At 36.6% G+C, this 18636-nt stretch overlaps 1 protein-coding gene across 2 annotated transcripts in view; it reads left to right on the top strand.

Moving 5' to 3' along the window:
• The window catches only part of cdkl5 (cyclin dependent kinase like 5), a 49434-nt gene that overhangs the window by 26858 nt on the left and 3940 nt on the right, over positions 1–18636 (top strand). The window contains exons 8-18 of one of the 2 annotated variants that reach the window (XM_073825743.1): positions 1739–1829; positions 5079–5268; positions 6583–6663; positions 6869–7035; positions 8815–9919; positions 10287–10388; positions 11908–12013; positions 12474–12597; positions 13594–13699; positions 14353–14475; positions 16619–16834. In XM_073825743.1, coding sequence (XP_073681844.1) covers positions 1739–1829; positions 5079–5268; positions 6583–6663; positions 6869–7035; positions 8815–9919; positions 10287–10388; positions 11908–12013; positions 12474–12597; positions 13594–13699; positions 14353–14475; positions 16619–16834 — 2411 coding nt within the window. The remainder of the gene's footprint in view (positions 1–1738; positions 1830–5078; positions 5269–6582; positions 6664–6868; positions 7036–8814; positions 9920–10286; positions 10389–11907; positions 12014–12473; positions 12598–13593; positions 13700–14352; positions 14476–16618; positions 16835–18636) is intronic. The other variant, XM_073825744.1, reaches the window with a different exon arrangement.

The following is an 18636-nucleotide window of genomic DNA, read 5'->3' as shown; positions in this document are numbered from 1 at the left end:
AGTTGTCCTAAAACTAAAAAAATACCTGTTCTTGTCTTTGGACAACTTTGATTAACCTTTTTGATCCACTTCAAATGTTGACTACTGTATATATATATAATGACGCACATGCTTGTATATATTTTAAAAATATTTACATGTTTTTACATGTATATACTTACATATAAATATGTTTAATATATAAACATAACATGTTTTTCTTAAATAAATACATGCATGTGTGTGTATTTATATATACTTAATAAATATACAGTACACACATATTATGTGCACCAAAAATGATTTAGGATGTGATTAATCGCGATTAATCGCTGCCTAGCACTAGTATATGGGGGGCAGCCGTGGCCTAATGGTTAGAGAGTCGGACTTGTAACCCAAAAGGTTGCAGGTTCGAGTCTCAGGTCCGGCAGGGATTGTAGGTGGGGGGAGTGAATGTACAGCACTCTCTCCACCCTCAATACCACGGCTGAGGTGAGTCCCTTGAGCAAGGCACTGTTCCCCCAACTGCTCCCCGGGCGCCGCAGCAATGGCTGCCCACTGCTCCGGGTGTGTGTTCACGGTGTGTGTGTGTTCACTACTGTGTGTGTGCACTTGGATGGGTTAAATGCAGAGCACAAATTCCTAGTATGGGTCACCATACTTGGCCTCACTTCACCTCCTTATATACATGTAAATATTTCTTAAATGTATACATGTGTGTATTTATATATACATATAAAAATATACACAGCACACACACATATTATGTAAACACAATCTTTTATTTTGGATGTGATTAATCGTGATTAATCGACTTGACAGCACTATTTTTTTTAATTAAGATGATGTAATTGTAAATAAAAAGATGATAGAATTATATAAATGAACAATGACATAATTGTAAAATGAACAATATATAGACACATTACGTATTAATATATTTGGTCACAATTTATTTAAGGTCCAATTCTCGCTGTTAACAAACAATCAACTACTACGAAGTCTACGACTTTTGCCTCAATAAACTCCTAATTTGCTCTTTATTAATAGTTATTAAGGTAATTCTTAAGTGTAGGTATTGGGTAGGATTAAGGATGTAGAATATGGTCATGCATAGTATGTGCTTTATAAGTACTAAAAATACTAAATACTAAATTGTTACCTATATTTTTTATAAATGATCAATTTAGGTGATATAATTGTAAATGATACAGTGATATTATTATATAAATGGTCAATATACCCACGTAACAATATATCCAATATTGCTATATATTCACAGTAACTTTAAAGCTCATAAAATTGACCGGTAGCTCAAATATAGTTAAGATACTCTTTGTTAGCAACATTTTACTGTAATGAGTTACTTATGAGTAGCTTATAGCTTGACACTCATTTTCAAAGTAACTTTCCCTAACACTGGTTGGTAGTATTGTGACTCTAGAACATACAATCAAAACACAGGCTATCGTCTCAATACCTGATAAATCACATATTGTACTTCCCAGCCTCCAGGTTCTGCTCCTTGTGGAATGTATATATTCACTCAGGGTTAAAATTTGCCTCCACACTGAATGCCACGGAAATTGAGCATGACTCACTCCACAGGCTTCTCTCTAAGACTTTTATTTTTAGAGGGAAGAATATGGCAAGATTAATTAAGATCCCTGAATGTTGTGCGCAATCTCGCTAATGCCCAATACCCTTTCTCTATCCTCTTCTCCCTATGTCTTTCTATCCGGGCCGGTCGACCCCACAGGCTTTGCCCGCAATCTCTCTGAAGGCAGCGATGCTAACTACACAGAGTATGTGGCGACCAGGTGGTACCGCTCACCTGAACTGCTCTTGGGGTAAGTCCTCATCTATGTACTTCCTGTTCTGGTTTTTCAAGGTGATTTCTAGTATACCTTGTTTCTAGAGACACAATAACTAAAACATGACTAATGTAACTAAATCTCTTCCTCAGTAAAGCCAGAAGGCATGAAAAACCAAACTCCCCTCAAATAGAAGCAGTGATATTCATTGAGGGCACATCCTTTTTAAAAATGTTGATTTGATATATCCATTAGATGTGACATCAGGAGTGCGGTGCATGATTATTTGTCCTTGTCGCCATTGAAGCGTTATTTTTCTAGTGTGTGCCACTAGACTAGATGAATGCGGTGGAACATTTTTTGAAACTCTCACCATTTAAATTCCACCCACACAAATATTCTCTCCCTCCCTCTTGCTGTGTGTTAGTGCAAAGATTTGTGTCTCAGTGTTATGTCTATCTATCAGCCTCTGTCTCTGCATGCATCCCTCTTTCATTTTTAGTGAAGCCATTGTTCAAACTCTGAATTAGGATTTGAACAAAACCTTAACCCTAAGCATGACACTCTTCCTGCACCGTTTGTGCTACAGACATTCAAATCACGCTGCTTTGAAAAGTATTGCTGTTACTTTTCTAAGTAGTCAAATTTATGATTTTTGCCTTTCAGATCCTTTGATTTGCTTTGAAGGGCTATATTTAGGGAACTACAGTAAGGACCTGTATTAGAGAAACATCCAAACTTAGAATCATATCCTATCTTTTTAGTAACCATGGTAATTTCACTTTAGGAAATAGAACTTTTTAAAATCTTAAAGGGATAGTTCACCCAAAAATGAAGAGTCATCATTTACTCACGGAACCTGATCCAATTTATTTCTTCTGTTAAACACAAAAGAAGATATTTTAAAAAAACACTGGTAATCAGACAGTAGCCATTAAAGGGTTAGTTCATCCAAAAATGAAAAGTAGCCCATTATTTACTCACCCTCCAGGCATCCTAGGTGTATATGACTTCCTTCTTTCAGACGAATCCAATTGGAGTTATATGAAATGTTTCTCTTCATCAGTCCAAAACAAGTCCAATAAAGTGCATCCATCTATAATTAAAAGTGTCTCACACAGCTCCAGGGGGTGAATAAAGGCGTCCTGTAGCGAATGGATGCATTTTTGTAAAATAAATATCCATATTTAAAACATAATAATCACTTTAATCTAATTTGCGCCAACTGTTCGTACACGGAAGCCCTTCCGGGCAGACGACGTAGGATGACGGCGTTGTGCATGCGCTGGTGAGTCTCACACAAACCATCGTTTGTTTACAGGAGCAAGAAAGCAAAGTTTCCTTTAGCAAAGAAAAACCAGTCTCCTCTTGGCAAAATCCTCCGACCTTGTTTTCTACATATAATTCATGACGGTTGTTTTGTTTTGATCTTTCCACGGCGCGTTCCCATTCATCACACATCATGTGCCCAGAGCTGCTTCCATGTACAACGGTGAGCACAAGCTAGATGAAAGTGATTATTGCGTTATAAATATGGATATTTTTCTTACAAAAATGCATCGATTCACTACAGGATGCCTTTATTCACCTCCTGGAGCCATCAGAGGCACTTTTTATTATGGATGGATGCACTTTATTGGACTTGTTGTGGACTGATGAAGAGAAACACCAGTCCATGCAATTCTAAAGCTTGGAAATAGCAGGATTATTTTTAATTATATTTAATATTAGATTCTTCTGAAAGCATATACACCTAGAATGCCTGTAGGGTGAGTAAATAATGGGCTAATTTTCATTTTTGGGTATACTAACCCTTTAACTTCAATTATATGCAAAAAAAATGTTTTGTTACCAGCATTATTAATAATATTTTCTTTTGTGTTCAACTGACGAAAGAAATTCATACAAGTTTGGAACAGGGTGAGTAAATAATGACAGCATTTTCATTTTTGGATCAAGAATTACAGGGGACATTGCATGCAAAGTTCGCTTCTACATTGTGTTTGCATATAAATGTGTCTTAGCAGTGATAAAAATCCATTCACTCCTTTTTTTTAATCCCCCAAAACCTAAACAGTCTCAATTATCAAGCTGTTTTGATTTTCTAAGCAGTATTATGTCATATGATGTGGGCCCTGCCCACAACTACTGATGGACCATCCCATATAGCATATTTCCGCCCTCAGCTAGTTGTACACTGTTCACCATTTTGTCAGTGCTCGAGCAGCTGTAGCGACAACAGTGTCTCGTAAGCAATGCAGGTGTTTTGTATTTGGATGTAAAAGTGAACATAAGAGTCTTCATTTTCTTGCGATATCACAACCACTAAGGACGCAGTGGATTAGTTTTGTTTTTGATGGTAATATGCCACTGAATACACAAAAAGCAGAAGACAGGGGTGGAGTGAGCAGTAGCTCATTATTATTTAAAGACACATGCACCGAAACAGTTCGCTTTGAACAGAGCTGTTTTTGACCAGGTAAAAATGGTGTTGTTTTACACGACCTCTGAGGAATTTTAACCAAAGTATGTTGCAGACATTTCATGAAGAACCTAAAAAATCATACCAACTTGTGGAAAATGGGCATCCATAATACAGCCATCCAACATTATAGTGACCCAGGCTGGGCTCTTTTGAGATTGTGCTAGCAAATGCATAACAACACCTTAGAAGCCACCATGAACAACTTAACTACCACAAAGCAACACCATTAAAAATACTCAGGACCTTAGACACAACAAAGAAACATTCAGGAATAGTTCATTCCTGAATGAAAAATTTCCTGATAATTGACTTACCCCCATGTCATCCAAGATGTTCGTGTCTTTCATTCTTCAGTGGAAAATGAAGGTTTTTGAGGAAAACATTGCAGGATTTTTCTTCATATAGTGGACTTCAATGGGGTTCAGCGGGTTGAAGGTCCAAATTGTAGTTTTAATGCAGCTTCAAAGGGCTCTACACGATCCCAGCCGAGGAATAAGAGTCTTATCTGTCTTATTGAAACAATTATTAATTGTCTAAAAAAAAAAAAAGTTGTATACTTTTTAAAAACATAATATGGAGAAAAATGCTAGAATGTTTTCCTCAAGAACCTTAATTTCTTTTCGACTGAGGAAAGAAAGACATGAACATCTTAAATGGCACAGAGGTGAGTATATTATAAGCAAATATTAATTCTTGAGTGAAATTATACTTTAATGATAATTTTCTTAACGGAATTGGAAAGTTGTGGTCAATGAAGGTCAGTTCTTGACTTATATTTGTCTTCTTCTTGGCTCTTGCAGAGCTCCATATGGGAAGGCGGTGGACATGTGGTCGGTGGGGTGTATTTTGGGAGAACTGAGTGATGGCCAGCCCCTGTTTCCGGGCGAGAGTGAAATCGACCAGCTCTTCACCATTCAGAAAGTGTTGGGCCCCTTACCACCAGAGCAGATGAAGCTGTTCTACAGCAATCCTCGTTTCGCCGGACTAAGAGTAAGGACCTGTCTTCTGATTCACTCCTCTGTCCTGTTCTGTTCTCTGCTTTCCTTTCCTCGCCTCTTCTCTGCTCTCCTTTCCTATGGCACAGATCCCAGGATTCTGAATAAGTGGCTGCCTATGACTCATGTATTGCTATGTGCCAGTGTGAAACACAACTGGCTTTGCCTTGACAGGGCTGATCACAGTACATAATATTCACACACATGCGCATACACTCACACATACATAGCCTCAAAAAGTATTTGGACACTTTTGGATGCTTAAGTCACATCTTAAACGTTAATTTGTTCTGTAAACGAATGATGCTTGACTTTTTCTATTCTTAGCCATTTTTGCAATTACTTTTCACACTGTAGGGTTTTATTTTGCTGTAATAACTATCTGACTATACATTATTTAGATAATTACACTGCTACTTACCAAATAAATAGTTAGATGGATATGAAATATTGATGTGAGATCATTTTTTTTATTATCATACTTGGCAGATTTGGTTAAAGAAAGAAAACTAGCTTATTACTAAAACAGTCTTTTACATTTATATTTTCAATTTTAGTAATTTTGTTATTTGCTTTTGCCATTTTTTTATATTGCTATTTAGGTTTCATTTATTTTTTAATTTAATTCTATTTCTATTTATTAATTGTAGCGCTTCATGCTTCAATGTAATGCAATAAATCAATATCAAATATTCCATACTTGTTATGAAGTATGCAATTGTTTCACATTATTCTTTAGTCCTCCCTCTTTCTTTAATTAAATATGTGCAGTCAAACAAAAATTTATTCAGACACCTTCAACATTTTTCCCATTATCAGAGATTATTCACTATAGTTTAGAAAATGGTAATAAAATATGACAAGAACTCACAAATTCATCTTGATAATGTCAGATGACGTTGATAAAAAGGTATGTAATGGATTACATTCAAACAAAAAATCAGAGAACTGTTAGTATGACGCTATTTACACAACTATCAATACTTTGTTGACCAATTACCAAGCAATGCTTAATTTAGTTCAGTCTGCGGTGTAAAAAGTTTGCATTAGCAATTAAAGAAAAAACACTTAAGAAAAACATGGTTGGGTCAAACTGTCTGAATAATTTTTGGTCCCAATTTTTATCAATTTCACTGGCAGTCCACTGTATGAGGAATTTTTGGGTATGATATGTCACAGTTTAGTTTATTTTGCTATCCTCGCTTACATAAATGAACTATAGTGCCCTGCACCCACTAGTAAAAAAGTATTAAAAATGTATATCCTGTGTCTGAATAATTTTAGGTTTAACTGTCTGTTTTTGTTACAGTTTCCTTCTGTAAGTCATCCTCAGACGCTTGATCGAAGGTACCTGGGCATCATCAATGGACTCATGTTGGATTTAATGAAGGTAAATCAGTCTTCAACATTCATTAGAGAACACTATTCCCTTTCGTATCCCAGTGGTTGTGATATATTTGGTGCTGATTTATTTTAAAATAAACTGCAGATGTCATATCACCCCCAAGTGCAAAGTGTTATTAAAGACTGAATGTGAATGAGCTTTATTGTTCTAGTGTGGCATGACTCTCCTCATTCTCTTTTCACTGTATCAGAACCTGCTGTGCCTGAATCCCACCGAACGCTTTCTGACAGAACAGTGTCTGAACCACCCAGTGTTTCAGGGCCTTAGAGGGCCAGAGCGGCCAACTGTCCCATCGCCTACCCCACCTCGCTCCTCAAAGAGAAAACCATACCATGGAGACAACACCATACCTAGTCGGTCAGTAATAGCTGCTTCTATAAACTAGGTTAAAGGGATAGTTCACTCAAAAACAAAATGATGTCATCAATGACTCACACTTATGTTGTTCCAAACTTGTAAGACCTTCGTTTATCTTGAGGACACAAATTAAGATTTTTTTTGATAAAATCCAAGAGCTTTCTCTCCCTGCATAGACAACAACACAACTGACATGTTCAAGGCCCAGAAAGGTATTAAGGACATTGTTAAAATAGTCCATGTGACATCTTTGGTTTAACTGTAATTTTACGGTTTGGAATGACATGAGGCTGAGTAATTAATGACAGAATTTTCATTTTTGGGTGAACTATCCTTTTAAGTGTGAAATGTGTGATTTCTGAGCCACTTGTGGCAGCAAATGGAACTGCCAAAATGACGATTGTTTCTTAATTATTACTGCATGTTGTGAATAAGCATTGTTCAAATAAACAGATAGGCCTGCAACATTGGTTGAACCAGAAGCTGACATGTTGCATTATTTAAAAAGTTGCACAGGAAGTCTTCTTCAGAAAGTCAACCTGAATAATCTAGACTGCAACTGAAATGTGAAAAGGTATTTTATAACATTATGACAAAATTACACTTCAACTTTCAGTGACTCATAAATTAAACCTAACACAGAGTAACACCTGACATTTTTGAAGGTATATGTGGACAGTCAAAAGTTTTGAATGAATTAGTTTCTATGTTCTTTAAAACCTTTTAAGCTAAAGCTTTGTTTATATTACTTATTTTAATTTATTTTTATTTCAGTTTCAGTAATATTTCTATTTAACTTTTGTATTTTTTTTTATTTTAGTAAGTTTAATTATTAAGTAATTATGAAATTAATTAATTATTAAGTATTCATCATTAACCTTACTTAGTCCGGTTAGTTGCCAGAGAAACATGTCTAATTCTTGTTGAAGTTTTACAAGTTTATTTTTTTTCATAAAATCTTAACCTTTTATTTCAGCCTTATTCAAATGATCTGTAATGGATTTAGTTTTATTTAAAAATAACAATAATGAACCATCATAAGATGGGAACCAAAATGATCAGAAGTTACAGAAGTTACATTTGTAATTGAAAATTGGGAAGAAATATTATAAAGGCAAGACACAAAGACTTACCACCAATGAAAGTCAAAGAATTTACAAGAATTTCTGTACAGAACTAAAACTTACAATGGAATTTATTTAAAGGGTTAGTTTACCCAAAAATGAAAAGTGTCATTAATTACTCACCCTTATGTCGTTCCAAACCCATAAGACCTTCATTCATATGTGGAACTTATGTGGAATTAGGATATTTTGACCCTGCATAGACAGCAACACAACTACCATGTTTAAGGCCCAGAAGGGTAGTAAGGACATTGATAAAATGGTCCATGTGACATCAGTGGTTCAAATGTAATTTTACAAAACTACAAAAATACTTTTTGTGCACAAACAAAACATAATGACTTTATTCAACAATTTCTCCTCTTCTGTGTCAGTCAACCAAACAAGTCCATTCAACCCTTCTCCTGTTCTGGCGATATCACTTTATTTCTAATAGGATTCAATTATCTATGCTAAAAGTGATATCGCCAGAACAGGAGAATGGCTGAATGGAATTTAAAACAGTAAAAATCAACTTATTAACTTGGGGGGAGATGGGGAATTAGCCTATTTCCAAAAAAAGTGGAGTGTTCCTTTAAAATCACCCGAGGTTGCACCTCTTGAAGTTGGTTCAAAGAACATCCAGAACATAAACTTTTTCTGTTTATCCCTGCAGGAGCCATGCCAGTAAGAGTTCAGGTCACCGTCGCGCTAACAGCAAAGACTGCTCGTCTCTACCGCGCCACGAGGACCTCCACCGGAGCACCGACAGCTTCCTGAACGGCAGCAACATGCCGACCTCATCCACCCTGAGCCCCACGCTACACCCCAAGAGCTACCAGGCCCAGACTCTGAGCCGCTCGGCCTCTAGCAGCAAAGACCTGGTCAACAACAACCTTCCCCACCTACTCAGTCCCAAAGACGCAAAGGGAAAGACCGAATTCGATTTCAACCTGGGGCCTAAAGCTGCAGGCGTCACCGTGGTAGGGGACACATCTACCGGCAAGTACCTCAAGTCATCCAAACAAGGCCGCCACTCGTCCTTCCTAGAAGGGAAGACCAGCACGCTGCAGTCTGGAGACAAGCACAGCCGCCATAACTACATGGAGTCCTCGCATGGATCCATGCCTTCGACATCCTCCTCCAAAAGCTCCTCGTCCTTCCTCAGCCTATCCAAAAGCCACGGAGCGCTGAACGACGCCAAGTCCGTGAGCAATCTGGCCGAGACACGACTCCACCTGGACGATCCCATGGTGGGATCAGGCTCAGGTTCCCGATACTTCCCGTCCAGCTGTCTGGATCTAAACGCAGCTCCCGGGAGCCCCAGAGGTGAGCGGCACGCTGGGACTGAGCGACAAGGTCACAGTCCTAGCGGCCGGGGGAATACGCGTCTGGAAGGGGGTACTCTAGACTCGAGACGTTCCTCGGGACGGAAAAAGACACCGGATGAACCGAAGGCTACCGACACGCTGGATCCAAGCAGGGCCGCGGGAGCAGGTGGCGCCCATGCTCACAATTTGCCTTCCCCGCACGAATCCTATCCTTACGGTCTCGGCTACACCAGCCCGTTCTCGTCACAGCAGCGACCTCATCGCCACTCCATGTACGTGCGGAGAGAGCGACACCGGCCGCACGGCCAGGAGACGAATTTGGTGGTCGGGCAGGGAGTGCCAACACGTGCCAGCAGCCTACAACTTCTCTCGCCGCAGCTCCAGCATCGCACACTCCCACGCCACAACACCAGTTCCTCCCGAGAAGAACTCTCGCAAGATCTGAGCAGGGTCAGTGACCTGCTCTCGTTTTATCTCCGTGTCCTTTGGCGTATTAGATGCTGATATCGCTAAAATACACATCTCTTTTGGTTCCTGTGATTATTTCTATCTAAGCAAGGATACCCTTTTATTCATCTGTTTGTGTTACGAATTTTCTCTACTGTTCTCAAACGGCAATATTACAAATGATGCTTCACCGTAATAATTTCGGGAGATTCGATTTGTGATGTGTTTGCATGTGTGTTTGTGATCTAATTTAAGATACGGCTCTGCTGCATCCTGCATTCATACATTTTGTTTTGTTCTTTCTGATTATTACATGCACACTCTGTGTCTCCCAGTGTCTGCTTATTTTGCTGTGTGTTTATGTCTGCAGAATGACCAGTCTCCCAAAGAGAAGCCTCATTCTCGCCCCCCGATTAAAGATTCTACGAGGGACAACACAGCTTCCTTCCACTCACAGCGCCCCAAAAACGAGGTCCGAGATCAGCGGGACCCTCAGAACGCGTCCACTTACACACTCACTAGTTGCTACTGCTTTCCATGCCTTGTCTTATCTTTGTTTTTTTATGCATTGATCATTTGATCATTAAAGCAATTCACATTTAGCTTTCAGACCATTGATATGGATGTTTTGTAAATGTTCATGCCACTACATTAACTGCTAGCTCATGTCTTTAGCAATAAATATCTAGGTTCTCTGTTAAAAAGACAGTTCACCCAAAATTACATTTACACACCATTATGTTGTGTTGAATTCGACTTTCTTTTTTCTTTGAATTAAATCTTAAAGGCTGTTTCCTTAGTACAGTGGCTAAAATTATTATAACGCTAGTATTTTCACCAGCTAAGAAATGGTTGTAAATCAGTTATTTATATCTTTTGCTGTAGTGTGTCTGTAGGAAATATCATTTTGCCCATTTTGCCATTGTAATAATCCAGTGAGATTTTTGTTTGCACAAGGAGACTGACAACAGACAGTACTCCACACAGAGATCTGATCTCATCATCATCCGGTCTGTCTGGAATGACATAAAGAAACGCAACAAACTGAGACAGACTAAATCCAGAAGAACTTTGGCAACATCTCCAAGATGTTTTAAGAAACCTACCTGCAAACCTACAGTACTGTTAAATGTTTTAGGCACTTGTGTAAAAACGCTGTAAAATGAGGATGCTGTCAAAAATAATGTCACAAATAGTTTTTCTTTATCAATTAACTTCTATTAACTAAATTAAATCAACATTTTCTGTAACCATCCTTTGCATTTAAAGCAACTTTCCCCTAGGTGCACTTATGCATAGTTTTTCAGGTAGGTCTCTTGAAGCATCTTGGAGATGTTGCCACAGTTCTTCTGGATTTAGTCTGTCTCAGTTTGCTCTGTTTCTTCATATCATTCCAGACAGACTGGATGATAATGAGATCAGTTCTCTGTGTGGAGCACTGGCTGTTGTCAGACTCCTTGTGCAAACAAAAATCTCACTGGATTCTTACAATTAATAGCTAAATGAATGTTTGGAAATGTAAACTGATATTTCTTACTGACACACTACAACAAAAGATAGAAATAATTGACTTGAAATATTTTTTTAGCTGGTCAAATACTAGTGTTCTAATAATTTTGGCCACCACTGTATATTTACATGCAATCCCAATGTAGGGACTGAAGCTTTCAAATTTCAAAATGGAAAACAAACAAAAAATTGATATTGACTTCCATAGTCCATTCCCTAGTTAATTCAATAGTTAAAAAGTATTTTCTATCTCTATTGGAGAAAGTCACACAGGTTGGGAATGATATGAAGGTGAACATAAGCGATGAATTGTTATTTTTGGGTGAACTGTCAGTTTAACCTCTCTTTCTCGCTGCTTCTTCTCTTCCTTAATCATTTCTTTTTCCCCAAGCAAATTTTCAGTTACAGTAAGACAGTATGTACAGTAGTAGGAACTACTGCTTTATGTTATTCTGTAGTGTGACCGTACTCTTGTAACTCAGGCTGGGATGTACCATGACACGCATGTGGAGGATGGAACCTCATCCAAGGAGAACAGAATCATCTACAGTGACTCGATGCCTCGCAGAGTGGGAAGCTTTTACAGAGGTACCCAAAACATTCTATTTTAATATATTTTATTTGTAATTTATTCCTGTTATTGCAAAGCAGAATCTTCTGCATCCTTACTTCAGTCTTCATTGTCACATGATCCTTCAGAAATCATTCTAATATGCTGATTTGCTGCTCAAGAAACATTTTGTATTATTATTTATTTTAAAAGCTGTTTATTATTTTTATGGATCTTTCTCAGTATACTTTAATGTATAGAACATTATAAAAATAGCATTTATTTAAAATATAAACCTCTTGGAACAATATAAATGTCTATAATGTCTCTTTTGATAAAAAATAATGTGTCCTTCCTGCAATTTCACAGTATTACTGCTTTTGCTGTGTTTTGGATCAAATAAATGCAGGCTTGGTGTTTATAAAACATTAAACTGGTAATAATATTTGACTATAGCTTTGATATTCTATCTTTTATTTGTTCCTTCTATTTATGCAGTCCCCTCTCCTCGACCTGACAACACGTTCCATGAGACTACCGGGCAGAGCAGAGTCCCAGCAGTAGCAGCAGAAAGCACAGCCATGACAAACCACCCCAAACGTCAGACCAATTTCGACCCCTGGTGAGCGAACACGCTTGTTAAGGCAGCGCACCCTCCATCTAGACAAATAAATTATTCTATGCGCATCTACTTTGGCTGTAAGATGAAATGCTTTGTTAAGCTGGAAGTGACAACATTAAATATTTGCCTTGATGTTCAATATTAGAACATCAAGGTAAAAATAATTAGTGTCCTTGATGGTTTAGAGATGTCTGGCAACAGTGGTGCAGAAAATAATAAAGCATGCCTACTTCACATTCTGTTTAAATTCACTGGTGATATAAGCAGAAATATAGTATCATTTTAGTGTTGTTTAGTTTTTTTGATTGATTTGCCTTCATTAACCATCTCTCTGATAATACAGCTTTTCATATTTTCTGTAGAAGGTACTATTTCAAAAACAAAAAATGCTGAAATGTGACCCAGGACCACAAAACCAGTCATAAGGGTTAATTTTTTGAAAAAAAAAAAAAAAGATGTATACATCAGCTGAAGGCTGAATAAATAAGCTTTCCATTAAATAAGCTTTCCATGGTTTGTTAGGATAGGACAATATTTGGCCAGGATACAACTATTTGAAAATCTGGAATCTGTAGGTGCAAAAAATCTAAATATTGAGAAAATCGCCTTTAAAAGTTGTCCAAATGAAGTTTTTAGCAATGCATATTACTAATCCAAAATTAAGTTTTGATATATTTACAATAGGAAATTTACAAAATATCTTCATGGAACATAATATTTACTTTGGCATAAAAGAGAAATCGATTTTGATCCGTAAAATGTATTTTTTGGCTATTTCTACAAATATACCCATGCTACTTAAGACTTGTTTTGTAGTCCAGGGTCACAAATAAAAATGTATACTGATTTTCATTACTGTTTTACAATAATATTTCCATTTGCATTACAGTAATGAGACTTCATTCAACACACGTGCTGAAAATCGTATTTTATTTCATGACTGAAATCTCTTTGCGTTTCTTTGTGAGTTTCAACTTTTAATAATTACATTTGTAGGAATAATTCAGAGGCCATGGTCATGAACCCACCAGAGGTCCCTAAACAAAAAGAAAAACAAGGTTTCTTTAGAGCCATAAAGAAGAAAAAGAAGAAGTCACAGCCGGTAAGAATGTCCTGTTTATCCATTTACTCATTGCAAGTCTCAAAATGGTATCAAATGCAGTAAGAATATAGTAATGCTTTAGCCAGGAGACCTTTTCTGTGTGTGTGTGTGTGTGTGTGTGTGTGTGTTTTTTTTTTTAAATTATTATTTCACATGTATGTATACGTATTGCTTAGCTGCTGTGTTGTGTGTTTTTGTATGTCTGTCTGCTAGTCATTGGTCTTAAATGATATATATTATCTACACAAAGTAATAGTCTAGAATAGAAGAATACTCTCTTTTTTTGATAGGCCAACTTTCACCTCATGTTGTTCATCTCAATCAGCAAGTAGTTGACCAGTGCATAAAGGACGGTGGGCGTATCATCCCAAAAAGGAGGCCGTCCACTTGTTCCATTGTTTAAATGAATGTGAGACAGAATCCAACAGAGACTCTGAGTGCAGTTCAGTGTCTTCAGTAGCATTTCCCCATAATAGCCATATGGAGACCATTACAGACCCGAGCAGCATGTGTGTGGCAGAATCTGCCTCTACTGTGCTCTGTCCACAAATATTGAGCCAGAGGACCGTATGTTCATCTGCTGTATTCAACAACAAAAGATGTTTGGTGTTAATAGAATGAGCCACTGGGGTTTTGTGCGTCTTATATTGCAGACGGACGGCAACGCGGGAAGGAACCCGAGCATCAAGAAAAGCCTTTTCCCCCTCTTTAACTCAAAGAATAGCTTAAAGCATAACTCTTCTGTCAAAGTGCTCCCTGTTGTCCCGCAGCCCATGGTATTGCTCGCATAAAACCGCGCCGCTCTACCAAATAAACACATCTCCATTGCATGTCATGCTAAATGTATAGGTGTTCTATAACTGGACGTCTTTTTGTCATTCTATATAGTTTTTATCTAGAGTTTTATTTCTTTGCCAGAGCCATTTTTAACGAGTAAAACATCAGGTCCAGAACTATGTTTAAACATTTGAATCAAGTCAATTATATGGTATTATATTATTTATTTAATTTGTTGAGAAATATAGTAGTTAATTATAGCAGAAATATAGTAGTTAATTAATTGCATTTTATAATGTTTATATCGAAAAATTACATATATTTGTAATAATAATGTGGTAATTTAGTGGTAATGGTAAAAGTAATCTTAAAAGTAGTCAGAATACATAACTACTTTTAATTCCGTAATCTGTAATCAATAGTGAACTGTTTATATATATATATATATATATATATATATATATATATATATATATATATATATATATATATATATATATATATACTGTACACTACCAGACCAAAGTTTTTGAACAGTAAGATTTTTAGTTTTTTTAAAGAATTCTCTTCTGCTCACCAGGTCTGTATTTATTTGATCCATAATATAACAAAAGCAGTAATATTGTGAAACATTTTTACTATTTAAAATAATTTATTTCTATTTTAATGTTTTAAAATGTAATTTATTCCTGTGATCAAAGCAAAATTTTCAGTATCTTTACAGTCTTCAGTGTCACATGATCCTTCAGAAATCATTCTAATATGCTGATTTGCTGTTCAAGAAACATTTATTATTATTAATAATAAACAAAATGGTTGAGTACATTTTTTTCAAGATTCTTTAATGAATAGAATGATCCAAAGATCAGCATTTATCTGAAACAAAAAGCTTTTGTAACATTATACATTATACTATTCAAAAGCAGTAAAAAAAATTTTGTTGTTAAAATTAATACTTTTATTTAGCAAGGATGCTTTAAATTGATCAAAAGTGATGATAAAGACATTTATAATGTTGCAAAAGATAAATGCTATACTTCTGTACTTTCTATTCATCAAAGAAAACTAAAAAAACTATACTCTGCTGTTTTTAACATAATTATAATAATAATAAATGTTTTTGAGCAGCAAATCAGAATATTAGAATAATTTCTGAAGGATCATGTGACTGGAATAATGATGCTAAAATTTCAGCTTTGAAATCACAGGAATAAATTACATTTTAAAATGTATTTAAATAGAAAGCAATTAATGTAAATAGCAAAAATATTTCAAAATTGTACTGTTTTGCTGTACTTTTATTTTATTTATTTCTTAATTTAATTATTAATTTATTTAATTTAATTATGTATTTCTGTTATAGTATGTAGTATTTACTAAGAAAAAAATTTAAATGATTTAAGACATTTATTGTGGCAGCCGAGTGAATCCTTTTATATACAGAACAAAAAAAGATTATTTTGTGTTATTTTTAGATAATTGTGTTAATGTGTAAATTAATAAATAATGGAACATTACTCATGAATTTTAAACCATATTAGGTCAAGACAGTATGTTTATATGTACATTTTAACGTGTAACAGATCTGGTTCTGTGTGTTTTACTCACTAAACATCATCGCTTAGATCGCTGCTAGCATCGCAAAAGCATCAGCATGTGTTCTGTTAGATGCATGGATCCCATAACCGTCTTTAGCAGCACCTGCTCAAAGAGGATGCACGTTTTCTCATTTACCATTCTCCGAACCTTGGACAGGAGAATTGGTCAAAATGTTTTCACACACAAACTCTCTTTGTGTCTTCTGTACACAAACACAAGCACATTTTGGTACAAAGGGTCAGAAACTGGGCACGTCCCGAAACACTCAGCTCTTTATCTGTTTTCAATAATTCATCCGTTCCAGAAACGCTTGCAAAAGCTGGACATTGGAATGAAATCCTCTTTTAATTCGTAAACTCTTTCCATCATAAGCAAAAGGATGCCGTAAACTGATTAAAAAGGCAATATTTCAGCACGTTTCCAGTCTTCTGGCATAATGCACGTGATTATGGGTGAACTTTTGTTTTGTAGAGGAGATTTATTATACATATGTCCCAGTATTCAGGTGGTTTCACTGGTGTTGTGGTTTGATCTGTGTGTCAGGTTCCTAGTGAGGCCCAGCAAGACCAGTTAGTGATACAAAGACCAGTCAAATCCTCGTCTCATCACAGCAGTCGACACCGCAACCGAGATCGTGACAGGGAACGTGATCTGGAAAGGGAAAGGGAGCGTGACCGGGATCGAAACCGTGAGAGGGATCGCGATCGTGACCGGGACAACACTTGGCCACCTGAAAAGCAGACAGATGTGCAGCCGCAGGTAAGCAAAACTTGAGATGAACTGATAGTAAAATCTCCTTGTTTGTTCCTATGTAGTCTCACGTAGCCAGACCTTCGGCAGAAGGTCTGGGAACTTTGGCCGCTTTGAATGGCCAAGGCCTGCCCAAGAGGACATATGACTGACAGGTAAAGCAATCAATCACGTTTTGTGCCGCGTCACGTTTAGGGGCGTGGAAATGTCGCCACAATAACAGAGCGGTGTGTAAAACTCTCAGACATATTTGAAAGATTCTATGCTGTGAACGTAAAATTTATTACATACTTTTGAAAATCCAACATTTAGTTGATCCTAATCCCACTTATCGTCAGGTTTTAAACATGACGGCATTCTTCTTTCGTGAAAGGGGCATTTTTGTTTCCAAGCGGAACGCTAAAGAACACGAAGCATGTGTCTCTCGGAAATCGGTATAATCTAACCAATCTGATGACGATTTCGAAACTCCTTAAGTGTTTCCAGCTAAATCGCCCCCTATACCCTCAAATAGGGCACTATTTAAAGGGACAGCCAATTTAAGTGGTGATCGAAACCATAGTGAACGTTCTCAAGTGCACTCATTTAATCCCACAATGCACCTCAAAGACTAGTGTACAACCGATGTACACTCAACGACCAGTGTTGGGGGTAACGCAAGTTACGTAATATTATTACTTTTTCCAAGTAACTAGTAAAGTAACGCATTACTTTTTAATTGACAAGAAAATATCTGAGTTACTTTTTCAAATAAGTAACGCCAGTTACTTTTTTTCCCCATTTATTGATTAAAAGCTCTCCTGTCCCCATGATGAGAAAAAATGGTGAGTAAAATGTTACTTTAGTTCTAGAATAAATGTGAACATGCATTCATTAATCTCACTCACTTAAAAAAAACAGATACAGTATTCCTCAAAATAAACAAACCTGCAATAATTAAATATGTTAAATTATACAAATATCCTTTATGTATTTAATCCCATTTTATTAACCAATATCTTTGCTGCCGACCTTTGATGATCCAATTCATCCATACTAATAAGCAAAAATTAGTCAAGATAATTTAACATTTGTTTTCCTTTTTATTGCTGAAGAGTTGACCTTTTTTCTTCTGCGGTCTACTGTACAGATGTGAATTTACTTTTCTCTAAGCCTGAGGTTTTTGGTGTGAAAAGGCTTTTACATTTGCCAAAAATAGAACTTTTTATATTAAAAACAAACAGGCAAGCCCTGTCCAGATTTTAAAAGTAATGTAAAGCATTACTTTCCATTAAAAAGTAACTAAGTATTGTAATTAGTTACTTTTTTAGGGAGTAACTCAGTATTGTAATGCATTACTTTTTAAAGTAACTTTCCCAACACTGTCAATGACTAGAGATAACCCATAATGCACTGTAAAAGTCACACACCGATTGAATTCCCGTGTGTCGCTAGAAGATGCCGCCCGCAGCTGAATCATCTGTTCATTTTAAAATGATCAAGGTGCTGCGTGATATTACTGCGCCTGCTGCGTCCATGTTACGGCAGCAAACTTCCTTGACTATTACACCGGAATGGGAGTTCCTAATCTTATCGGCCTAGAAAATCGCAGCTTTACATTTTCCGCCAGTCTTGGTATACGATATAACTACAGAAGAGTCGAGTTTTAAATAGGACAAATATCGAAACTTGTTGGTCATTTTTGAACGCGATGCTATATTGGTCTCATAGGATTCAATAATCTATGCTAAACTATGCTAAAAGTGATATCGCCAGAACAGGAGAACGGCTGAATGGATTTCAAAACGGTAAAACTTAACTTATTAACTCGG

This window comes from Garra rufa, chromosome 20 (genome assembly GCF_049309525.1).
Source record: "Garra rufa chromosome 20, GarRuf1.0, whole genome shotgun sequence".
In the NCBI taxonomy this organism is placed as follows: Eukaryota; Metazoa; Chordata; class Actinopteri; order Cypriniformes; family Cyprinidae; genus Garra; species Garra rufa.
The sequence above is the reverse complement of the archived record's forward strand: the minus strand, read 5'-3'. Positions and strand labels throughout refer to the sequence as shown.